Raw genomic sequence first — 19,470 nt, forward strand, 5'->3', positions numbered from 1 at the left:
ATGAATATTATCGCAACACTGTCTCTTCGATAGGAATTTGATGAGAGATGCCCCTTTGTCAGAATCCTTTATCAGATTTATCTTAAAGTAAAGTTCAAAATGACATTAGTAAATAGGGACCTTAATTGTTTTGTTCCTATATTTTCTTTCAATAAATTATTGTACAAAAAGATGTTTTTGGGGGGTGATGGCTACAATCCTAGGCATACTTACTAGGAAGTACTTTGTTCTGATCTCAGTGGGACTTCTTCTAAATAAACTTTAAGATCTGGTGATAAGAGTTGTTGCTGGTTCAGACAGGACACTAACCGTGCATTCCTGAAGGGTGGGGCCGAAGCTCCATAGGAGCTGGCGTAACCCTGCGCTGGCATGAGTGCCGCTTTGCAGCGCAGTGCTGGGACGACGGCATAGCCTCCCCGCCGGTGTTGTCTTGGCGTATCTCCCTGCGCCGGCGTCCTGGGAGGCGTTCCCGGGGAGTTCCTGGAGATGGAGCTGATGTTAGCCAGCTTGCAAACCCCTTTCACCCCGGGAACGCCCCCACGCAGCGGCGTTGCTATGCCAGCTATTATTATTTTGCTGGCATAGCCTTGCTAAAGTTAATGGGGCTATTTTTCATTTTTTCAATTTTAAACATAATGTTTATCCCGTATTCCAGCCAGGAAACCTTAAAGCGGTGGCACAGCTGCACTGTCCATGGCTGTCGTCATACCCCCCCCCCCTTAGGTATGGGCTGCCCACCATAGTTTTATGATACATGAACAAACTTTGTACTAGTATACTTCCCCTTCCCTACCTGTTGTGATTCAATTAGTTACTTCCAATTTAGCACAAACCCTAGTATGTCTATCCAGGCCACCAAACTCTGGTTTGCAATTCATCTTCCAAACTAGGGATACAAACCAGCTTCAACTGTGATTTACATTACTGGTCTGAAGGACAAGTGTAACAGATGACCATAGCTTGTGCTAAAACAGAAGTCATCGAGTAAAAATAGCCTAATTTTCTTAGTTATATTTTGTTCATGTGTGCAGGCTAATTTTACAGTCAGGGATAAAGTTTAACACCAAATCCATTTTTTCCAAGACCCTAAGAAAAACATTTTTTTTTCAGAAAAGCATTTAAAAAGTGCTTAAATAAAGGTATGTGTGTACATCCAAGTATACACATAATGCTAAACAGTGTAAAACTTTCGGAATAAGAGATGGATTTATTTAGAACATATTTAAATGCTGTTCTTAAGTAGTTCCTTAAAGGCATAATGGTACTTTTCAAAGGCTGCAATTTTGCATTCCAGTTTTACAAGCTTCTTTTCCTTGAAGTCAGCAGGCTTATGCGCATGCAAATGGATGCAGAAATGCAGCCTCAATTAATAATCACAACCCCTTTCTATGAAATTTCCCTTTCTTTTTATTCCTTTTAGTCAGCTCTCATGGTGAGGGAGAATAATAACACCAGACAATCACATGTTCACCCTCTCTATACTTAAACCCTCTCTTCCAGAAATGAAGTAGTAGCAGTCCACTGTTTGAGACGTGTTGAGAATGAAAATGTTTGTTATTATAAAATCACAGAGTGGGACAAGACTAAAAGACCACCTCATTCAACTGCCTTCATCCATCGCAAATTTACACAGAAAGCAGGTGTGCTGTATGAAAGGGCTTGCAGAGGAAATAGCAGGAGATGACTCATGCAAATGAGCCAAACCACAGGCTGCAGAAGAAAGACAGACAGACAGATCTCCCAGGGTCATTTCAGCTCTGGCTGGTGAATTTTTTCCCTTAATTAAAGATGTGATGGTGCTTTTCAAAAGCTGCATTATTGCATCCTAGTTATATGAGCTTTGTTTTACAAACCTGATGATCACTTGGGGCCACTTCACATGTTTCACTGATTAGGTATAATATTGTTCAGTGCTCATCAAAAAATATAAAGCGTGAGTACACCAACAATGTGATTGAAAAAGCATATATCGTACAGAAACCCCTGACCAGAGAGCCAGACTTCACCTGCACACTGAAACGGTACACTGAAATGGACACCTGTACCACCTGATCCCTTTACCATATCATTTCCACCTCATTATACTGCATGTGTAGACCAAGTCTTAGACTTGTGCTACCTATTATGTTAGGGGGAAGGGAAATTCCCAGTATGATATCTCTGATTCATGTACTCACTGCCGCTAGAAATGTAGGTTTTCCAGAAATTTTAAAGCTATGGGGGGAAAAACACGGTATGTGTTTTTTTCATCTGAAACAGGAAAAACTGAAATACATGCAATATGTTCTTATCAAATATAAATTTATTTTACTGCCTTAAGAAGATAACACACTTCATTTTTAATGTTGTCACCTGTTACACTGTTTGGTGTATTTATATATTTTAAAGTATAAATGCCTTGGTTTTGGTCAAACAAAATTGCCCATATTCCCAATATTAGAAAGAGAGAACTGCAAATTGTGGCAATTGAGAACAAACCAATTCCCTTTGTTCTTTGGATTGCCAGTGAGCAATGTAAGAGGATGTGAATGCTCACACACAATATACAGAAACTCACTGAAGACAATCTAACTTTGCTTGGTCATAGTGAATACAGTTGTAGATGAACTACACAGTGTAGGACTGAAACCCAGGTAACAGCTGGAAAGACTTCCTATCTCTCAGGGGATCAATCTTGGGGAAAGGGGGGGCTGATGTAAAATCTGGGCAACCCACCCAATGGTTGGGTTTCAATGTCATCCTTACCTGAGGTGTTCCCAGCCTCTCTATTAAGGGAACCAGGTGAAGTGGGGCATATTTGGCTTCGAGACGCTTCATGCGTACCTCCAAGCGTTCTCCTTCTGTTAAGCGAGCAGCAAACAGTGAAATGAGAAAGCAAAAACAAAAAAAGGTCTAGCATTTCAGTGTCACCTCCCAACCATCCTCCAACTCTGGGACCAATGTGACAGAACAAAAACAGAGTAATGCACTGTGAAGAAGGAACTGTGATTACAGCCACAACACCAGCACACTTGTAAAAGGTTCTCGTTTTAAAAACAAATGCCTTGCTTTTGTTGACAAATTTTACCTTTTATATGGATTGTTCAGTGGCTGGCTAGGGTTTGTTTTTTTTAGCCTTCGGCCCTTAGGTTTTAAACCAATTGCTTTGGAACCTACTAATCAAGAATATATATCTGGAAATTTATAGGTGTTGCACAGCTTTGGGAATAACGACTGATATCTGTTCACCTCTTCACTCCTTACCTTTGATGTAGACCCTGGGCAAAATATTTTGGAAGGGAGCAGCATGCAGCAAATCACACACTTCTTCTTGGGACTGAGGCAGGAGGAAGAAAGATAAAAGGTGTTAAAAATTCCCTAAGGGATTGGTTCTTCCGCTAACTGAAGGTTTGGGGGCAAGTGCGTTGATTCATTTGCCTCAAGAGGGCTTTAATCGGATACAGCCCAGCTTGCGTAAACAACAGAACCGGAAGAAAATGCCATGTGACGCCGAAGTAACAATTTATACAATCCTATACCAGGTCATTTGTTTTCTGAAAAAACTGGAGCTTTGCCAGTGGTTCTTTATCTTATCCAGTTACAGAGTCTAATGCAAGGCTTGTTCAATCGGCTGACCAAACCTTGGTGCTGAGTGGTGTGGCATTCTATCATGATTCCAACATGTGCCGTTCACTGTCAAACCCAAGCTCCTTCTACTTTTGTGTGACACAACATCATGCTGCAAAGGAGGAAGGGGGCATCTGCACCAATTCACTGGGTGGTTACAGACAACCACCTGCTATATATTCACTGCTTGTAAACGTTATCTGGGTGCATTTGTAAACACAGTATTATGACTTGGCCCCCAGACTTCACTGTTAGTGACGCCTAAGTTTCCAACCTTTAGCTAGGGGCAAGAGGTCTCCTGGCCCCTGAATTTACTAAGGCTGGAAACTAGCAGAATTCCCCGATATGCGATTAGTATCTAACATGAGAAGGGCTGCTCAGGCCTTTCAGATTCTGAATCAGGCCACCCACCACTCAAGATAGTGCTCTCTCTGGCCCGGGTGCCCATCTTTTCCCCTTCCAGGGCTAACAGCAGCACAAGGAGGGAGGTGACAGGTGAGACCATACTTCAGCACAACTTCAAAAAGATGTGAACACAGATTTCCCAGCGTATTGTGTATTTTGTCTCCTTAAACTCTGGGAATCATATCTGCCTTCCTTTGTGACTTCCCACTGAGAGGTATACCAATCCTGCGGAGCCACAAGGCAGGACTGCAAAATCCATGTATTTCTATTATCTTTTTATATATCTTTTTATATATCTTTTTATATATCTTTTTATTCTTTCTTTCTTTCTTTCTTTCTTTCTTTCTTTCTTTCTTTCTTTCTTTCTTTCTTTCTTTCTTTCTTTCTTTCTTTCTTTCTTTTGCAGAATTTACTGTTGGGCTGTGCTACAAAGAGAGAGATTTTGCTACTGAAAATGGCTTTTAACTCCACTGGGGGAACTTACCTGTACTTTTTTAAAAAAATGCAACCCCATTGGCTGCAGCCTGTAAAAGGAGAAAAAAAGTCTACAAAGCATGTCATTCCCCTCTGAGCCTGCTACTTTTAGCAGGAACTTGTACTCAGGACCTGTTCTGAAACTTTTTAACTACAACTGAGTGACTTGAAGGTAGTGGCCAGGCCTGGCTTATCACCTGAAGCTCAGATCCCAAATGAAATGGGACACCACACATAGGAAACCAATTATTGCAGCATCTGATTAAATGCTGAGGTCAAGAAGCAGGGATGTGGTAAAAATGACCTTAATGTTATAAACAATTCATTTCCTGTATAGCTGCACATACAGAGTTAAGTTTACAAGCAGTGATCATGGGCTAAATGGTTTTCTGTAGTTTCACCTTGTCACTTTTTTCACTTATTTTCAGGATGCCCATTATTGAGCCTTTGTTGCTGTGCTAATCTTTGCACACTGGCAGTTCATAGGTGCCAAAATCAGCACAGGAATAACGAAGGACAATGATGGACAAATGTGCTGATTCAAAACAATAACAAAATGGCAGGCTGGGGTGATGTCTCAAATAAGATTTACTTGGTAGCCAATGCCTCATTTGACTGTTTGAAACGGCAGACTTTAAGAAAGCCAATGTTTCTCACAATACAAATCAATCCAGATCAGGGACCACACCCAACACAAGGAACAGAGAAACTGTTCCAGCTGTGTTTGTTGGGCACATCTTGGGGTGAAATGGCTGATGAAACTTTGGTGTTGCCATCCACTAGATCAACATAGTTTGGAGATCTCCCTTCCAGTTTCATAAAAGAGAGCTCTGCAGGGTATAGCTGGTGGACCACACAAAGGTATAGGAAAGGAATTGAAATGTTTGTTTGGTACCCACTTTTAAATACACTTAACTGGAATCAAGATTCATCGATGTACATTGCAGCGTAACAACTTAATTCTTGGTCACAATACTATTTCTTGGGGTGAAAGACCCTGTTGCTTTTTTTTTTTTTAAACTCCCTAGAAACCATGTTCAGGATGGGGCTGGAAGAGGCCTAAAGAAGAACCACAGAATGAGAAGCAGCTTGAAAACACATACAATTAATCAAGTTAATCCAAACCGCAGACACACAAAGAGGCGAGATCTGGGAAGCCATAATGCCAAAGGAGACTTGAGTAATGGTTGGTAGCGAATTCTGCATGAGTCTACAGGGCAAAACAGCAACAAAGTAAGCCACGATGGCTGCAGGCTGCATGCAAAGAGGCAAAACACTGAAAAAGGAGGGGGGAGTCGGCATATCTCTGTGCTAGGGGCACACTTGGAATGCTGTGAGCAATTTTCCAATCTTCAGCTACTTCTTACAGTGTCAAAACTATGTACATAGTCCCCGATCCAAGACCTACAGCACAATCCTGCAGTAAGTTACTCATCATAGGACTGCACTGTTAGTCATTTACAAAAGCAACTTTGGAAGACAGTGCATAAAATCACAGATTTTTAAATCCCACTGTAAGTAACAGTTCATTGTGTAAAGAGATATAAGCGCCTCTTTCTTACTAAGTAAGGATAAAGGCCAGACTAGAAGGCGGGATACAAATCTATTAAATAAATATAAATAAATAAGAAAGATGCTGGAATATTTTGGGGACATTGGTCCAATATCTTACCCCTAGAATGTCAAATGCAGAGTTGAATATTTCAGCAAGGAATAGTACAGTATCTACATGTTCAGGTACTTTATAAATATTATTATTACTATTACTGTTGTTATTATTATTATAACTACGACTATAGCTGAAGGAACTCCATGAGCATACAGGTCTCTTTTCCATAGGAGACAACAATGAAGCCTCATTTGTGTGCACAGACCTTTATTACACGATTGCTTCAGGACTAGTAGTAGCTCCATAGCACATTTTGCATATCTGACTGGCAGTGCAAGCCTAATCACAGTCACACTGTTCTAAGCTCACTGACATCAAATGACTTGGAAGGGTGTGGCTCCACTTAGGACTGTACCGTAAGTTCCTACGTTAGTAAATTCATAGAGCAGCTTGTCTTTGGAAAAGGGATTTTTAAAAAAATCATAAAATGATTGACATTATGATGTTCAGGAAATCATGAATTCAGAAGGTGTTTGTTAAAGACCAGCCCACTAGGAATACATTTTTTTCCTGCTAGGAAAATGGCTTGTGTTGCAGAATTTTGATCCAGAATAATATTTGTTATTTTGGAGCTGTGAAGTTAAGGAGGGAAAAAAACCAAGAGTGTGTCAAAATATTCTCCCTTTAAACAGAAGATAAACAGAAGCTCAGAGAGCAAAGCATAATGAATCAACCCACAGTACAACTACACTCAGTAACTATACAACATTATATTCTGTATATTTTATAGCCTCCAGGAAGGCCAAAGGAATCCTACAACATCCAAAGGAATGCAGAGTCAAAATAATTACGGAAGAACTTAGAAATCAAAAAAGATTAAGATTATTGCACACAAAATAAAATATGGATTCTGCTTGCTGTTCCTTTCAGCAGACCACAGATTCAGGCTCATCTATTTTTTTCATAGCATATGAGTGACTGCTCTTACCTCCATGTTGCCATTCCTTTTCTTGTTCCTAAGGCAATATAATATTAGCTCTCTAATGATGTGTCATTACTATGAGAAGCAATTAAGCGTATTAAACATCCCAAGAGAAGAAAAAGAAGGTGTGCACATTCAAGCACAGGTTGGACATTACGCGGATCAGAGGGACCCTCATATCGACAAGGGAGTTAGGAGAACTGCGATACTTTCAAGAATCCTAAGCAAACATCTGTTTGGTCTTAATGGAAGGTAGCAGGTACCAAAAGGACTCACAAGACATTTCTGAGTATACCCTACTTCCCATATGCTTGGCTGGGTGCCCACATGCTAAACAAGACAGGCAGGAAGTGAGACAGAATAGGTATCTTGAAAAATCAAGTGCTGTTTCTGCAGGTTTCGATGTCAATGTCATGCAAAGAATCCAGTCGGTACTGATCTCACTATTGCTGCCGTTCCTGAATAGGAGTATGTAGAGACATGCAAAGGATAAGCCAGGGATCAAGTTAAGGGTAAACATGGCCTGCAAGGACATCCTGCATAAAGACCACTTTATGCAAATGAGCTCCAAATTCCCCTGCAGGACTACAGAATGGCTTGGCAAGGAGTTTCATACTGTCGGTATGCAATGACTCAACCCATAAAGAAACTTTGCCACGATCAGCAGTGATTTCTTCTAATCAAAATTCAGATTATAGTCTAAACTAATTTCAAATTAATGTTCTTAAACACACAGTGATTTTTAGATCTTGGTTTCAGCAAGTTATCCTCTACGTACTGCTTTACAGCTGACATTAACTCCCCTTCAACATACACATTTATATGGTACCACAGTCATTGGATCACAACCTGGGATGTCTTATTTGAACTGGGATGTCGGATTTGGCTTATTAAGCCACTTGTAATATTTTTTTAGTTTGCCAATGTTCAAAGGAATTCCTTTTAACTTACCAAGGCCTGCTCTATGAGAAGGCAGAAAAGAATGGCATTACCCACTTCCCTCAGACTCTGGAATACATCTGTCTTTAGCTCTGCATACTCAATTATGTCCTTCAGCTGGTGATGGAAAAACTCCAGGATTCCTTAAGAGAAAGAAGGAAAAGAGGCGAAATTAATCAAGGAGGACGTGATAGGAAAAGGATGATTGCCACAAAGAGTGAGTCGGTGATGCTTTTGGAACTAGCTGATCCTGAGGGGGTTGGCCTCACGTTCTCCCCAATTGTTTCATCCTTATGGGGATGCACCCCCCAAGTAAACCCCTTCTAGTACATGGGAAATGTTCCATAGAAGAAGTCATCCTTCCTCCAATGTCAGGAGTACTCCAAAGAAAGACTCCTCGCTTTGCAGAGGAAAACCATCAGAGCCAACCCTATGCCTGTATCTATGTACTATTGGGCTGCTGTACTCACACTTCTCTTCTAGACAGTAATGATGCAGAATGAAATTGATCTGCACTGACCCACTTCTACTCCCTACACATTGATAAAATGCCCAAACCTAACTGCATTTTGGATGGACGGTTCACATTAAGATAACATAATCAAATCATTAACACCCAATAATAAAACAAATATAAAATAGCAGGTCAAATTAATTTGGAATTATAATAAAAGCAGTCAGTGGGAGAGAGGGCACAAACAATTAATACTGCTCTGTGAAGGTTTCCAGAAAGGCTAGAAAGTAAACTTTGCAGAGTAGCCCGTTCCTTCACCAACTCGCTTCTGGAATTATGCAGTGGCTGAACTGCTGCAGTTCATCCGCATCATCCACCTCCCTGTTTCTTCCAATGGTGGCTGCTGGTAGGTGCAGAGATGCTCCTCAACTCCTTGACTACTGCTCCAAGGTGCCCAGTATCGCATGGGCTCACTGCTGACTGGTATTCACTGAATCCAACTTTCCCAGCTTGGTCTTAGCCTGCACTGGATTCCTATACAGTAACTAGGCTGTTTGCATGATCTCCTGGTGGGATGCCGCGGGTGGCTTTCCCAAATCTTCACTTTCTCAGGCTTCATACATTAGTGCTCAAGTGAAAGGTCAGAACATGCCACATAAGCATACCCTTACATTGCCAGTGTGGTGGGCTGGGCAGAGCGTCGGACCTGAACCAGACAGAATGGTGTTCAAACCCCTGCTCAGCCATGAAACTCACTTGATGACTTTGGTCAAGTCACTATTTCACAGTCTACCTTATTTCAATGGGACTGGAAGGATAAGCCCATTTTAACTTCCCTAAGTAACTTGGAGAAATGTCATAAATAAAGATTAAAAAGTGGTATTGGCCCATACAAAATCCAGAAAAGAAATAAAGCCATGTAATACCATCTATTGACGCCAGCCCTAATGACAAAACATGTCTCATTGTTTTGTGTCATTTGGGTTGGCCTCCATAAAGATACCCCATAATAAAGAGTTCACATTTAGAGAATATAATGCAGTCCAAGTACCAACCTGGAGATCCATATTCATGCCTTGGCAGCCGACATATCTTCGGCATAACTTCTATCAAGGTTTTCACATATTGAAGGATGGTCCCTTGTAACTATCAGAAGCAATGGAAAATAAAATCAGCATTAAAAGGTATCCCAATATAACTGAAGGGATGTAGAATGGTATGGTGTAGCCCAATTTTGTCAGATCTCGGAAGCTAAGCTGGGTCAGTACTTGGAAAGGAGACCTCCAAGGAAAGCTCTGCAGAGGGAAGTGCACAAACCTCCTCCGCTTAATCACTTGCCTTGAAAATCCCATCAGGGGTTGCTATAAGTCGGCTGAGACTTGACGGCACTTTTACACACACAATATAACTAAAAGCATGCTTAGCTTTACAAAGTGGTCAGCAGGCCACAAATCTTAGCTGGCTTTGGTAATCAGCTGAAATTTGTGATTGCCCTTGCACATCCCCCAGCTCTCTGATAACATGCTAAACTTTGGAGGCACCTGAAAGCAGTAAACAGGTACTTGTGCATTCCCAGGGAGAATTTCGAGCAACACAGTGCTTAGTAAACGGTTTAAAGCTTACACACAAACTGTGTGAGAAGTTTCAATTTGATCTTATGTATTTTTCAGTAAAGGGAATGTTTTTTTGCTATTTTACTGATGTGGATACATTCCACCACCATATGTTTGTCTGAACGATTTATAACTGTGCGAATCTGATACTGAAAGAATCAAAGATGCTGAACAATAAAAAGGAAGTAAGAAGAATATAACCTGTTTTATAAATAAAAAGATTTAAACTTTGAATATACAGCATTGTTTGATTTCAATCACATCGATGGGTATGGTATTTCCAGTCGTCTTGTTTGTGGCTTCCTAGAGGCACCTGGTTGGCCACTGTGTGAACAGACTGCTGGACTTGATGGGCCTTGGTCTGATCCAGCAGGGCCTTTCTTATGTTTTTACTAATTTACCTTGGTCATCACTTAGATAATCACCTATTTTTCATGTAGAGGCTGAAAATGGCAGGGAATCTATCATATTCAGGGCTGCTGAAGTGGTTAACTTTCCTCCCTAATAAAAATACATCTGAAGAAGCAAGTGGGACATTTTATTGTCACACAACAACATCTCTCGCCTTCAGTGAATCTCTGGATTATCTACACAATGTACTCTACCCAGCTCAGCAGACTGAGGATAGGTAAACTCCTTCTCTTTTCACTCCTTTCTCTTAAACACTCCCCTTTCCCCTGCTTTAACACCTCCATGTCCCCTTTTGGCTATTCCCTGATGCAGGAATTCCACTCAGCCAGAGGCTGTTTTTACTCTTGAGTACCTTTTTCAATTTCAGTACCCCTACACTTCCCTCAATAAATTCTAAACCTTGGTTTGGAAAAGATCTGGCTGTTTTGTGGTTACTGGTAGCATATTAGAGGCACTTTGAGCTTGCTTGCCAACTATCCAGGTAAAGATCCTGAAATCACATGTTCTGCTCCCCCTAACTGATGCGTGTGTTAGTTTTCCAAGCTAGCCAGGATGTGGAAGTGTGTAGAAGTTTCCCTCTGACACTGAGCTTAATTCCCCCAATCTGGTCCTGGGTGAGTGTCCTGTACCCAAGTTAGAGAGTCCACAAGTGTCTAAGGATACACAAGGAACACATGTGCTAACAGTTTCTAGTGTAATGTTACCAGTTTCAGCATTCAGGGGCAGAGTCTTGAGGTGGGTATGGGGTTGTGCAAACTCTCAAAGCTCTGATGGGCTCAAAAGGCCTAACAAAAGAGATGCAATGGGTTCGGAAGAACCCACCCGGAGATTCCTTTGCAAATGCCTATTTCTGGCACTTCTATGTCAGAGCACAGCGATGGGGCAAACAACAATGCAGCTGTGCTGGGGGCTATAACTGACCAAGTCCTACTAAATTCTGGGTACTTTGCCATGACTCATAGAGCTCTGTTGCAACTGCATGTGGAGCACTCAGATATAGACCTAGCCTGACGTGCCTTAGAAGGCATCAGAATCTGCAGAGCCCATTCTTGGTTCCATCTCAAATCAGTCTCAGACTGGTCTAAAATTTTTCAAGAAACCTATAGGTTTCTTTCCTTTCCTTTTTTTTCGGACCAATCCATAATATCATATTTTTATATTTTCAGCCATGAGCATAGCCTTTTTAGTTTTACTAAAGTCTCTTTGTTGGCTTCTCCTCTTTTCACCCAATTAATGTATGGGTTCCACTTAGTCTTCAGTTCCATTTCTTCTGTTTCTCCCATCGTCTGTTGTTTTAAGTATCCCAATACATCTGTTTGCACATATTCGAACACATAATTATTCCACCTGTCCATAGTCCACTTTGTTTTATCTTTCCATCCAAAAGCTATAACTGCGTGAGCCGCTAATATCATCGCTTTAAACATCTCTTGTTCACTCTTTTCTACCTTCTCACACCCCATTATTCCCATAAACATCAGGTCTACAGTTACTTGAAGTCTAATCTTAAACAATTCTATAATTTTACTAAGTATTTTGTTCCAAAATTCTATTACCCTTGGGCACTCCCACCACAAATGTGAGAACCACCCCTCTTTTGCGTTACAATGCCAACAATTCGGTCTCATTCCTTTAATCATATGTGCTATTTGGGCCAGTGTTCTGTACCACTTCAGCATTATTTTCCTTTCCAACTCTTTATAGCTATCCATCTTCAACATTTTAATACCCTTTATCATTTTATTCACCATTTGTGTTGATATTGTGGTTTCTTTTGCCCATTTTGCCTGTATTATTCTAATCATAAATTCTTTATCTCTTATCATCATTCTGTATATTTTCCCTGCTAATCCTTTTCTAATATATGCTTCACTCTTTATTAACTCTTCCAATTCATTGTCCTCTCTTTTCATACATTCTCCCCATCTTCCTTGTTTTACTGCTTCATATAGTCCCCTCAGTCCCAGCCAATGTCTTTGGCCCACTTCATCTAATACTCTCTGAAAAGGTTTCAAATTTCCTTGGTGATCTAATATGTCCTTCACTCTATAATAACCCTTATTTTTCATTTTTAACCCTAAGTTACCATCTATGACACTTTCTTTCACGCAGAGTATTGGGGTCCATCTTGATTGTTTGTTCATCCACTTTATTTTCCATTTCTTCCAAACACTCAATACTGCCTGTCTCGGGCCCTTGGTTAATCATAAAGCTTTATTTAAATTTTCTGTAAATATCCCATATTTCCCCATACCTTGATTTAATTCATTCTCTACTCTTATCCATTTCTTATTTTCAGCTCCCTCAATCTCCATCAATGCTTTTAAATGAAATGCTTCATAATACTGTTGTAATTGTGGGAGACCCCCTTTCCTTTCCTTTCCTTTATCCCTTAGAAGCTCCTTGATCCATTGATCTTGAGTTGCGTAGTTTTAAATCTAATGTCTGAGGGATGTAAGGACTGAGATAAATCTTGCCACTGCCAATGTAGCCTTGGGATCCCTATCACTTAATAAAAAAGGCATTATATCAGACACAGAGGCCTTGGAATCCTATAGGTTTCTACACTAAATAATGGATGGGATTCCTAAACTAACCCCCCAAGGTTAGTTTAGAAAATATGGGTCATAGCTATAATACAGACATAAATCACTCCCTTGCTGCAGGTAATGCAGAGACAGTATTGTGGAAAGATGCTAGGGATCTCTCAGTGATAATTCTCAACATTCTCACTAAAGAATCAATTCCAAGATTCTTTAAGGGAAACTATGACAATTAAATTAATAAAAAACTGATATGAATTTGTGAGGTCGAAAGGACCGTAGCCAAGATTACGTTACTGTATATAATAGATACAGGAAGCCCAAATTTCAATCACTTTAGAAACCATATTCTAGATGTATATTGCAAAATAATATGTACTATTAAAATCAGTTTCCAGCAACAGATTTATTTAGCTCAGTGTTCTGAACTTTGCATCTATTTTAGCATTTTGCTTCAAATTTCAATATTACCAGGCTCTTGACAATCTTCAGCAATTCCTCCATCACCACAGCTATCCCTTGGTATCCAAGAAGACGGCAGATTGTCTTGAAATGAGGAGGCCCCACAAAGTTGCGGTAGGAGCTATATATATGACTGTAGGCAATGTTGAGTGGCTGGGGGAAAAATGAAAAAAGCTAGTTAATAGCACAATCATCTCAGACGCTAAGCAGGGTTGGCCCTGGCTAGTAATTGGATGGGAGACCACCAAGGAAGTCACTACGCAGAGGCAGGCAATGGCAGACCAACTCTGTACTCTTTTGCCTTGAAAACCCTACAGCTGCGACTTGATGGCACTTTCCACCACCACATATATAAAGAAGTTGGAATTTTGTAGGAGTGGGGAGATAAATAATTCGGGAACTTAAATCTCTCGCTCACTCCTGGATACTATCATTACAGGATAGAAATGAATTGCAAAATACCTGTGGGGAACAGAACTCTCTCCCTGTGTATCTGAACTCCTGCACTCATAAGAATCAGCTGGGTTGTGGAAAGCTTGTGATAAACAGCAAGTTAACTAGACAAAATTATTTTCAGCATTTGAAAAAAGGAAAAAAGGCTATCTTTCAAAATCACAAAGTAACAGGAATATAATGTCCTTTTAAAAGGAAGCATTTTATTAGGCACCCGTGTCTTCTGAATTTGAGTTTTAAAATAATGCATTTAAAATTACAAAAAAATGGCACCTCCATGATAAGTTCTCTCTTTCTTGCTTCAAGGTCTCATAATGTGTACCTTTCCCTGCCATTATTCCACATCATTGACTATTCTGGTGGAGTGGAGAAATATACAAGTCTGTAGCTTCATATGCTACTGCACCTTACAGAACGGGATGGAGAGAAATTGACACAGGGTGACTTTCATAAATAAGGAAACTTTGGCTCTACATTAATTGTGTGAGTGTAAGACTGGAAATAATAACTTGCTAACCTTGCAATTTGTTTGTTTGAATAAATGAATTAAAATGTTTCTCCTCCCCTTTCCAAAGACATAGATTTCACAACGTCTCGCATACGAGTGCTATCATTTCATTGTCCAGTGACCACCCTTGCCTGGAAAACCATTAGCAAGTAATGGAAAACCACAACATTTCCACTAGGAAAAGCGGGTATCATGTTCCATCAGCTCCCTCGTCCTCCAGAGACTTGCTTCTTCCACCCTCTCCGTGCAGTGTGTCATGGGCAAAAACTCATACATCTCCAGGAGCCACTGTACAACTTTCCGCACCCAAGAAAAACACTCACTCATCTTCAATGGCTCAAAGCTGGTAAGAGCTATATGGATGATGAGCAGCCTTTTGCTCTTTTGCATTACAGTTCTCCTGATTTATGGTTGTATTTTGATCTGGTCCAGAAAGTGTCACCAAGTGTACAGACCACACAACAACAACTACTCAGAGGAAGACGCAAGGGAACAAACCAGCTCACCTGAAAAGCCCTGAATAGCAGGTTAGAACAGGAGCTACTGGAAGTTCCCGTGTCATTTGGACTATCCATCAATGTTGGTCTCACAAAGGAGAGGCCATACATGTCCCTTCACTGCTTTTTTCAGTACAACAGCAGTGATGACCAAAGGGCCACCTTACCACAGCGTGAGGTAAAGTAACTTGAAAACTGAAGCCAGGGAAAGATGTACCGTATTTTTCGCTCCATAGGATGCACCTGACCATAAGATGCACCTAGTTTTTAGAGGAAGAAAACAAGAAAAAATCTTGTTTTCCTCCTCTAAAAACTTGTCTTATGGAGTGAATGCTAGCTGGGCGCGTGCGCGTCGGGACGGCGTGAGCCGGCGTTCCCCGCCCCGACGGCCAGCTGGGAGGCAAGCGGGGCCGCACAGAGCCGGCTGGGCGAGTGCGCGCCGTCCGGACACGCACGCAGTCGGCTCTGTGCGCCCCACCCGCCTCCCAGCTGGCCGTCGGGGCGGAGAACGCCGGCTCACACCATCCTGATGCGCACGCGCCCAGCCGGCTCTGTGCGCCCCGCCCGCCTCCCAGCTGGCCGTTGGGGGGGGGGAACGCCGGCTCGCGCTGTCCCGACACGCAGGTGCCCAGCCGGCATTCACTCCATAAGACGCACAGACATTTCCCCTCACTTTTGAGGAGGAAAAAAGTGCGTCTTATGGAGCGAAAAATACGGTACTCTTTCTCAGTTGTTTGTCTCTGTAGTGCTACTTTTATAACCACAGGTGTAAAATGTGTGGTTGTGTAGGGTGGCAGGGTTATTAAAGACACATCTTTTAAGTTCCTACGGCCCCCGTGTGGAAGCTCTTGCAAACAGCACAATCTACCATAGTGTGTGTAATGTGGAGCGGTGCTTACATGTCAACCCTTCACATTATAGAAAGAAAGAAGGAAAGGGCTATGACTCACTAACAGAGCACAGGCTTTGCATACAGAATATTCCAGATTCAATTCCTGGCATTTCCAGTTAAAAGGGTCTCGGGAAATGTGTGTTAAAACTATTTTGCTCTGCCTAAACCTTAAAGAGTCAGTAACAGGATTAAATAAATTGACCAATGGTCTGACTTAGTAGTAGATAGCGTCAGATGTTCCTAAGAGTCTCAATCACTGTGCCAGAAGGTCTGGAAGTAAGATGCAGAAGATTACTGTAGTAAATGTTACATATTACATATTTTCAAACAGTATCATTCTAGCTGGAGTAATCTGTACACCATATCTACTCTCAGCTAACATACAGAGTAATTTCATATCAAGATACCCTTTGTAATCATTATAAGTAACAAAACGGTCAACATACCAAACATCTATAAACTCTGATATTTTGTCTGGCACTAAATGCTGAGAATATCCAACCACTTGTTTGTTTCACCAGCTTCCTAAGTAAATTTTTATTTACTTCTTGAAAATATATTAGAAAACCAAACTTTTCATGAAGCCTCATTTAAAGGAAAAAAGTTCACTACTTTCTCTCTGGGCTGCAAGGGGTAGTGTGGAAAATTCAAACAATTTAATTTTGAAGTGATCAAGGAAGTTAGCAAAGTGCAGGATTATTAACTACCATGCCCAGAGTGTTCAGTACACTTAGCATTGCCATGTGAATATAAATTAGGCTGCATTTCATATTACAACTCAAATAGAACTAAACATAAGAATGTTCAGTTCTGGTTTTTGTAGTCAGAAGTTAACCCATTTTCTTCTCTGGCCCATTCAGAATAGAATTCAGTGAATTTAGAAAAAATATTTGTTTGCTTGGTAATATTATCATATCATTTGGTAATACTGCTTCTTTTCCCAATTCTGATGACAGATCTTTTCCCCCAGGCATTTCATCATATAGTCTAATTTCTTAAAACATGCCTTCCAAACTGGGTGCAGAACAGCAAATATGTTTCTCAACCCACCTTAGATCCATAAAGGTAGTATGGTTGGACATTGGCTGGTTTGTCTCTCTGTGGTTCTTGTGTAAATGGAATTGCTGTCCGTACAAACCTGGAGTGTGTGAAAACAAGAAGAAAAGGAGCCTACATAAACCAACTTTGTGTATGAAACATCTCTATCCCTCCCTAATCCTCCTGCCACCTCCAACCTTGACCAACTATATTTTTATTTTTTTTAAAAAAAATCTAAAATTACTTCTGCAAATCCTGACTAATCGAAGATACACACCCAATACATCAAAAATACAACACTGTACGAAATTAGTCATGTAAGTCATCCTGGTTTCATTTGGTTAAAACGCTAAGACTATGCAGAGGTCATGTAGCATTGGCGAGCTATGTCAAGCATTCAAATAGGACATTTGGTGTTTCTTTTTTACCTGTTAGTAGATCCATTGTAGCAGTAATTAGGTAAAAAGTCAAAGTTTAATTCCCAGAAGACATGCAGGGTGATGCGCCCATATGGAGCAGAGACATTGTGATTGGCTTCCCGGAACATGGCATCAAAACTATCCAGGGTCATGTGCTTGCACAGCAGTCTATGTGTCAGGCGGTTTATCTCCAAAAGCCACTCAAGCTCCTGCTCCCAGAGAAAGCAGCATCAAGAAGACATTGTGTGTTAGCAAGACCACAACAGGAAAATCTCATTATATCAGCAAGGACACAAGATTATAGGGCAGATTGCATCTGCACATCCCTTTCGCTCTAAAGTCAAGGAAAGTGGCGTATGAACTGGAGGAGGGGGGTCTATAATTTTTTATACTAGGAAAAGGGTTAAAAAAATTAGATATCTCTAAACACAATATTTCCAGAATGTCACCTTCTTTATCAGAATATTAGCAAGGTGGAAAATGGTACTTTTACACTGCTTGACTCTGGACACTTCTCTAAGGAGCTGTTGACTGAAAACACAATGTGTAACAGCTCCACAATCAACATCCAATTTAAAGAGATACAGGAGAACAAAGATAAAAACTGCACATTTTATTTAATAAACATTACTGGAACCAATGTTTCTCTTCCACTAAGTGTTGACATAAAATGTTAGATCCAACTACATATTTTAGTGTTTATACAGCACTTCATAGTGTACACATACATTTATCTCAGTAATACTTGTGTGTGTCAAGTGCCATCAAGTCACTTGCAACTTAAGGCAACCCTATAAATGAATGATCTCCAAAATGCCCTATCGTTAACAGCCTTACCAGTCTTGCTAACTCAGGGCCCTGGCTCCCTTCACTGAGTCAATCCATCTCATGCTGGGTCTTTCCCTTTTCCTAATGCCTTCAATTTTTTGCTTGCATTATTGTCTTCTCCAGTGACTTGTTTTCTCATGTCACCAAAGTATGATAGCCTCAGTTTGGCCATTTTAGCTTCTAGGGAAAGTTCAGGCTTGATTTTATCTAGAACCCACTTATTTGTCTTTTTGGCAGTCCTTGGTATCCGTAAAACTCTCCTCCAACACCACATTTCAAAAGAATCTACTTTTTTCTTGGCAGCTTTCTTCATTGTCCAACTTCCATATCATAATAATGGGGAATACTATAGCATAAATTATTTTGATATTGGTCGCCAGCGTCACATCCTTACACTTAAGAATCTTTTCTAGCTTCTTCATGGCTGCCTTGTCCAGTTTCAATCTCCTTCTATTTTTTCTAAGGCAACCTAGTGAGTTCATGTCAAAGCCAATATTTGGGGGATTCCGAATTGCAACTTACCTTTCACATGTCACTCTCTTACAGTGTAATCCTAAACAGAGTTACACCTTTCTAAGTCCATTGAAGCCAGTGGATTTAAAAGTGTGTGACCTGTTTAGAATTGTACTCTCATTCACTATGCTAGAATAGCTCTGAAGTGCAATCATTTTGTGACTCAACTATCTGGAGGTTTTCCTAATACATTGAATAATAATGTCTGCCTACTCCTTGCAAACAAGAGAGTCAAAACATTATATGTTACAATGAATTCCAGTAGTGTGGAAACGGTCAGCAATCATAAGGAAATACTGACAATTCCTCCATCATCAAGAGATTGCATGGTGAATGTGAACAGCCTCCTAATGGTCACTGCCAACAGATGCGTACAGAATTATCAACAGGTACACAGAACGGGTTCTACAGTAATTAGGCACACAATAACTCTGCTAGTATAAAGTTAGGTTGAAACCAGAAAATATAGATAGTTATAGATGTGGTGTCCAAGCAAGTGGGAGTTGGTCTGTTCATCTATTTTCCTCCCTTTACTTACCACAATGGACGTCAGGTCCTCACTCTCAAAGCGACTAATGGCCTGGTCTAGTGATTTGTACATTGCAGCTGAGATACGCTGGGTGATAAGCCTGTTTAGGTCAATTGACCTGCCTAGAAGCTGTGGAAAAAGCAAAAAGCAGGCAGCAAATAAAAACAGATGTTTTTTAAAGTCCAAACCTCAGGGCAAAATGCAGAAAAATCTAATTTGGATCCCAAATTATTAACTGGGCCTAATTTTACTGGGAAAAAGGGATGTCTTCAGAATACAAGTAAATTTTCTTTAG

At 40.6% G+C, this 19,470-nt stretch overlaps 1 protein-coding gene across 3 annotated transcripts in view; it reads right to left on the bottom strand.

Annotated features, from left to right (window-relative positions):
* CYFIP2 (cytoplasmic FMR1 interacting protein 2) overlaps positions 1–19,470 on the bottom strand; it is a 71,834-nt gene that overhangs the window by 7,560 nt on the left and 44,804 nt on the right. For 2 of the 3 annotated variants that reach the window (XM_056857508.1, XM_056857500.1), the window contains exons 20-27: positions 19,185–19,304; positions 17,315–17,514; positions 16,899–16,986; positions 13,508–13,651; positions 9,525–9,615; positions 8,028–8,158; positions 3,244–3,316; positions 2,746–2,840 (exon numbers count right to left, since the gene is read on the bottom strand). In XM_056857508.1, the coding sequence (XP_056713486.1) occupies positions 2,746–2,840; positions 3,244–3,316; positions 8,028–8,158; positions 9,525–9,615; positions 13,508–13,651; positions 16,899–16,986; positions 17,315–17,514; positions 19,185–19,304 (942 nt within the window). The remainder of the gene's footprint in view (positions 1–2,745; positions 2,841–3,243; positions 3,317–8,027; positions 8,159–9,524; positions 9,616–13,507; positions 13,652–16,898; positions 16,987–17,314; positions 17,515–19,184; positions 19,305–19,470) is intronic. The other variant, XM_056857516.1, reaches the window with a different exon arrangement.

This window comes from Euleptes europaea, chromosome 1 (genome assembly GCF_029931775.1).
Source record: "Euleptes europaea isolate rEulEur1 chromosome 1, rEulEur1.hap1, whole genome shotgun sequence".
Taxonomy (NCBI): domain Eukaryota; kingdom Metazoa; phylum Chordata; class Lepidosauria; order Squamata; family Sphaerodactylidae; genus Euleptes; species Euleptes europaea.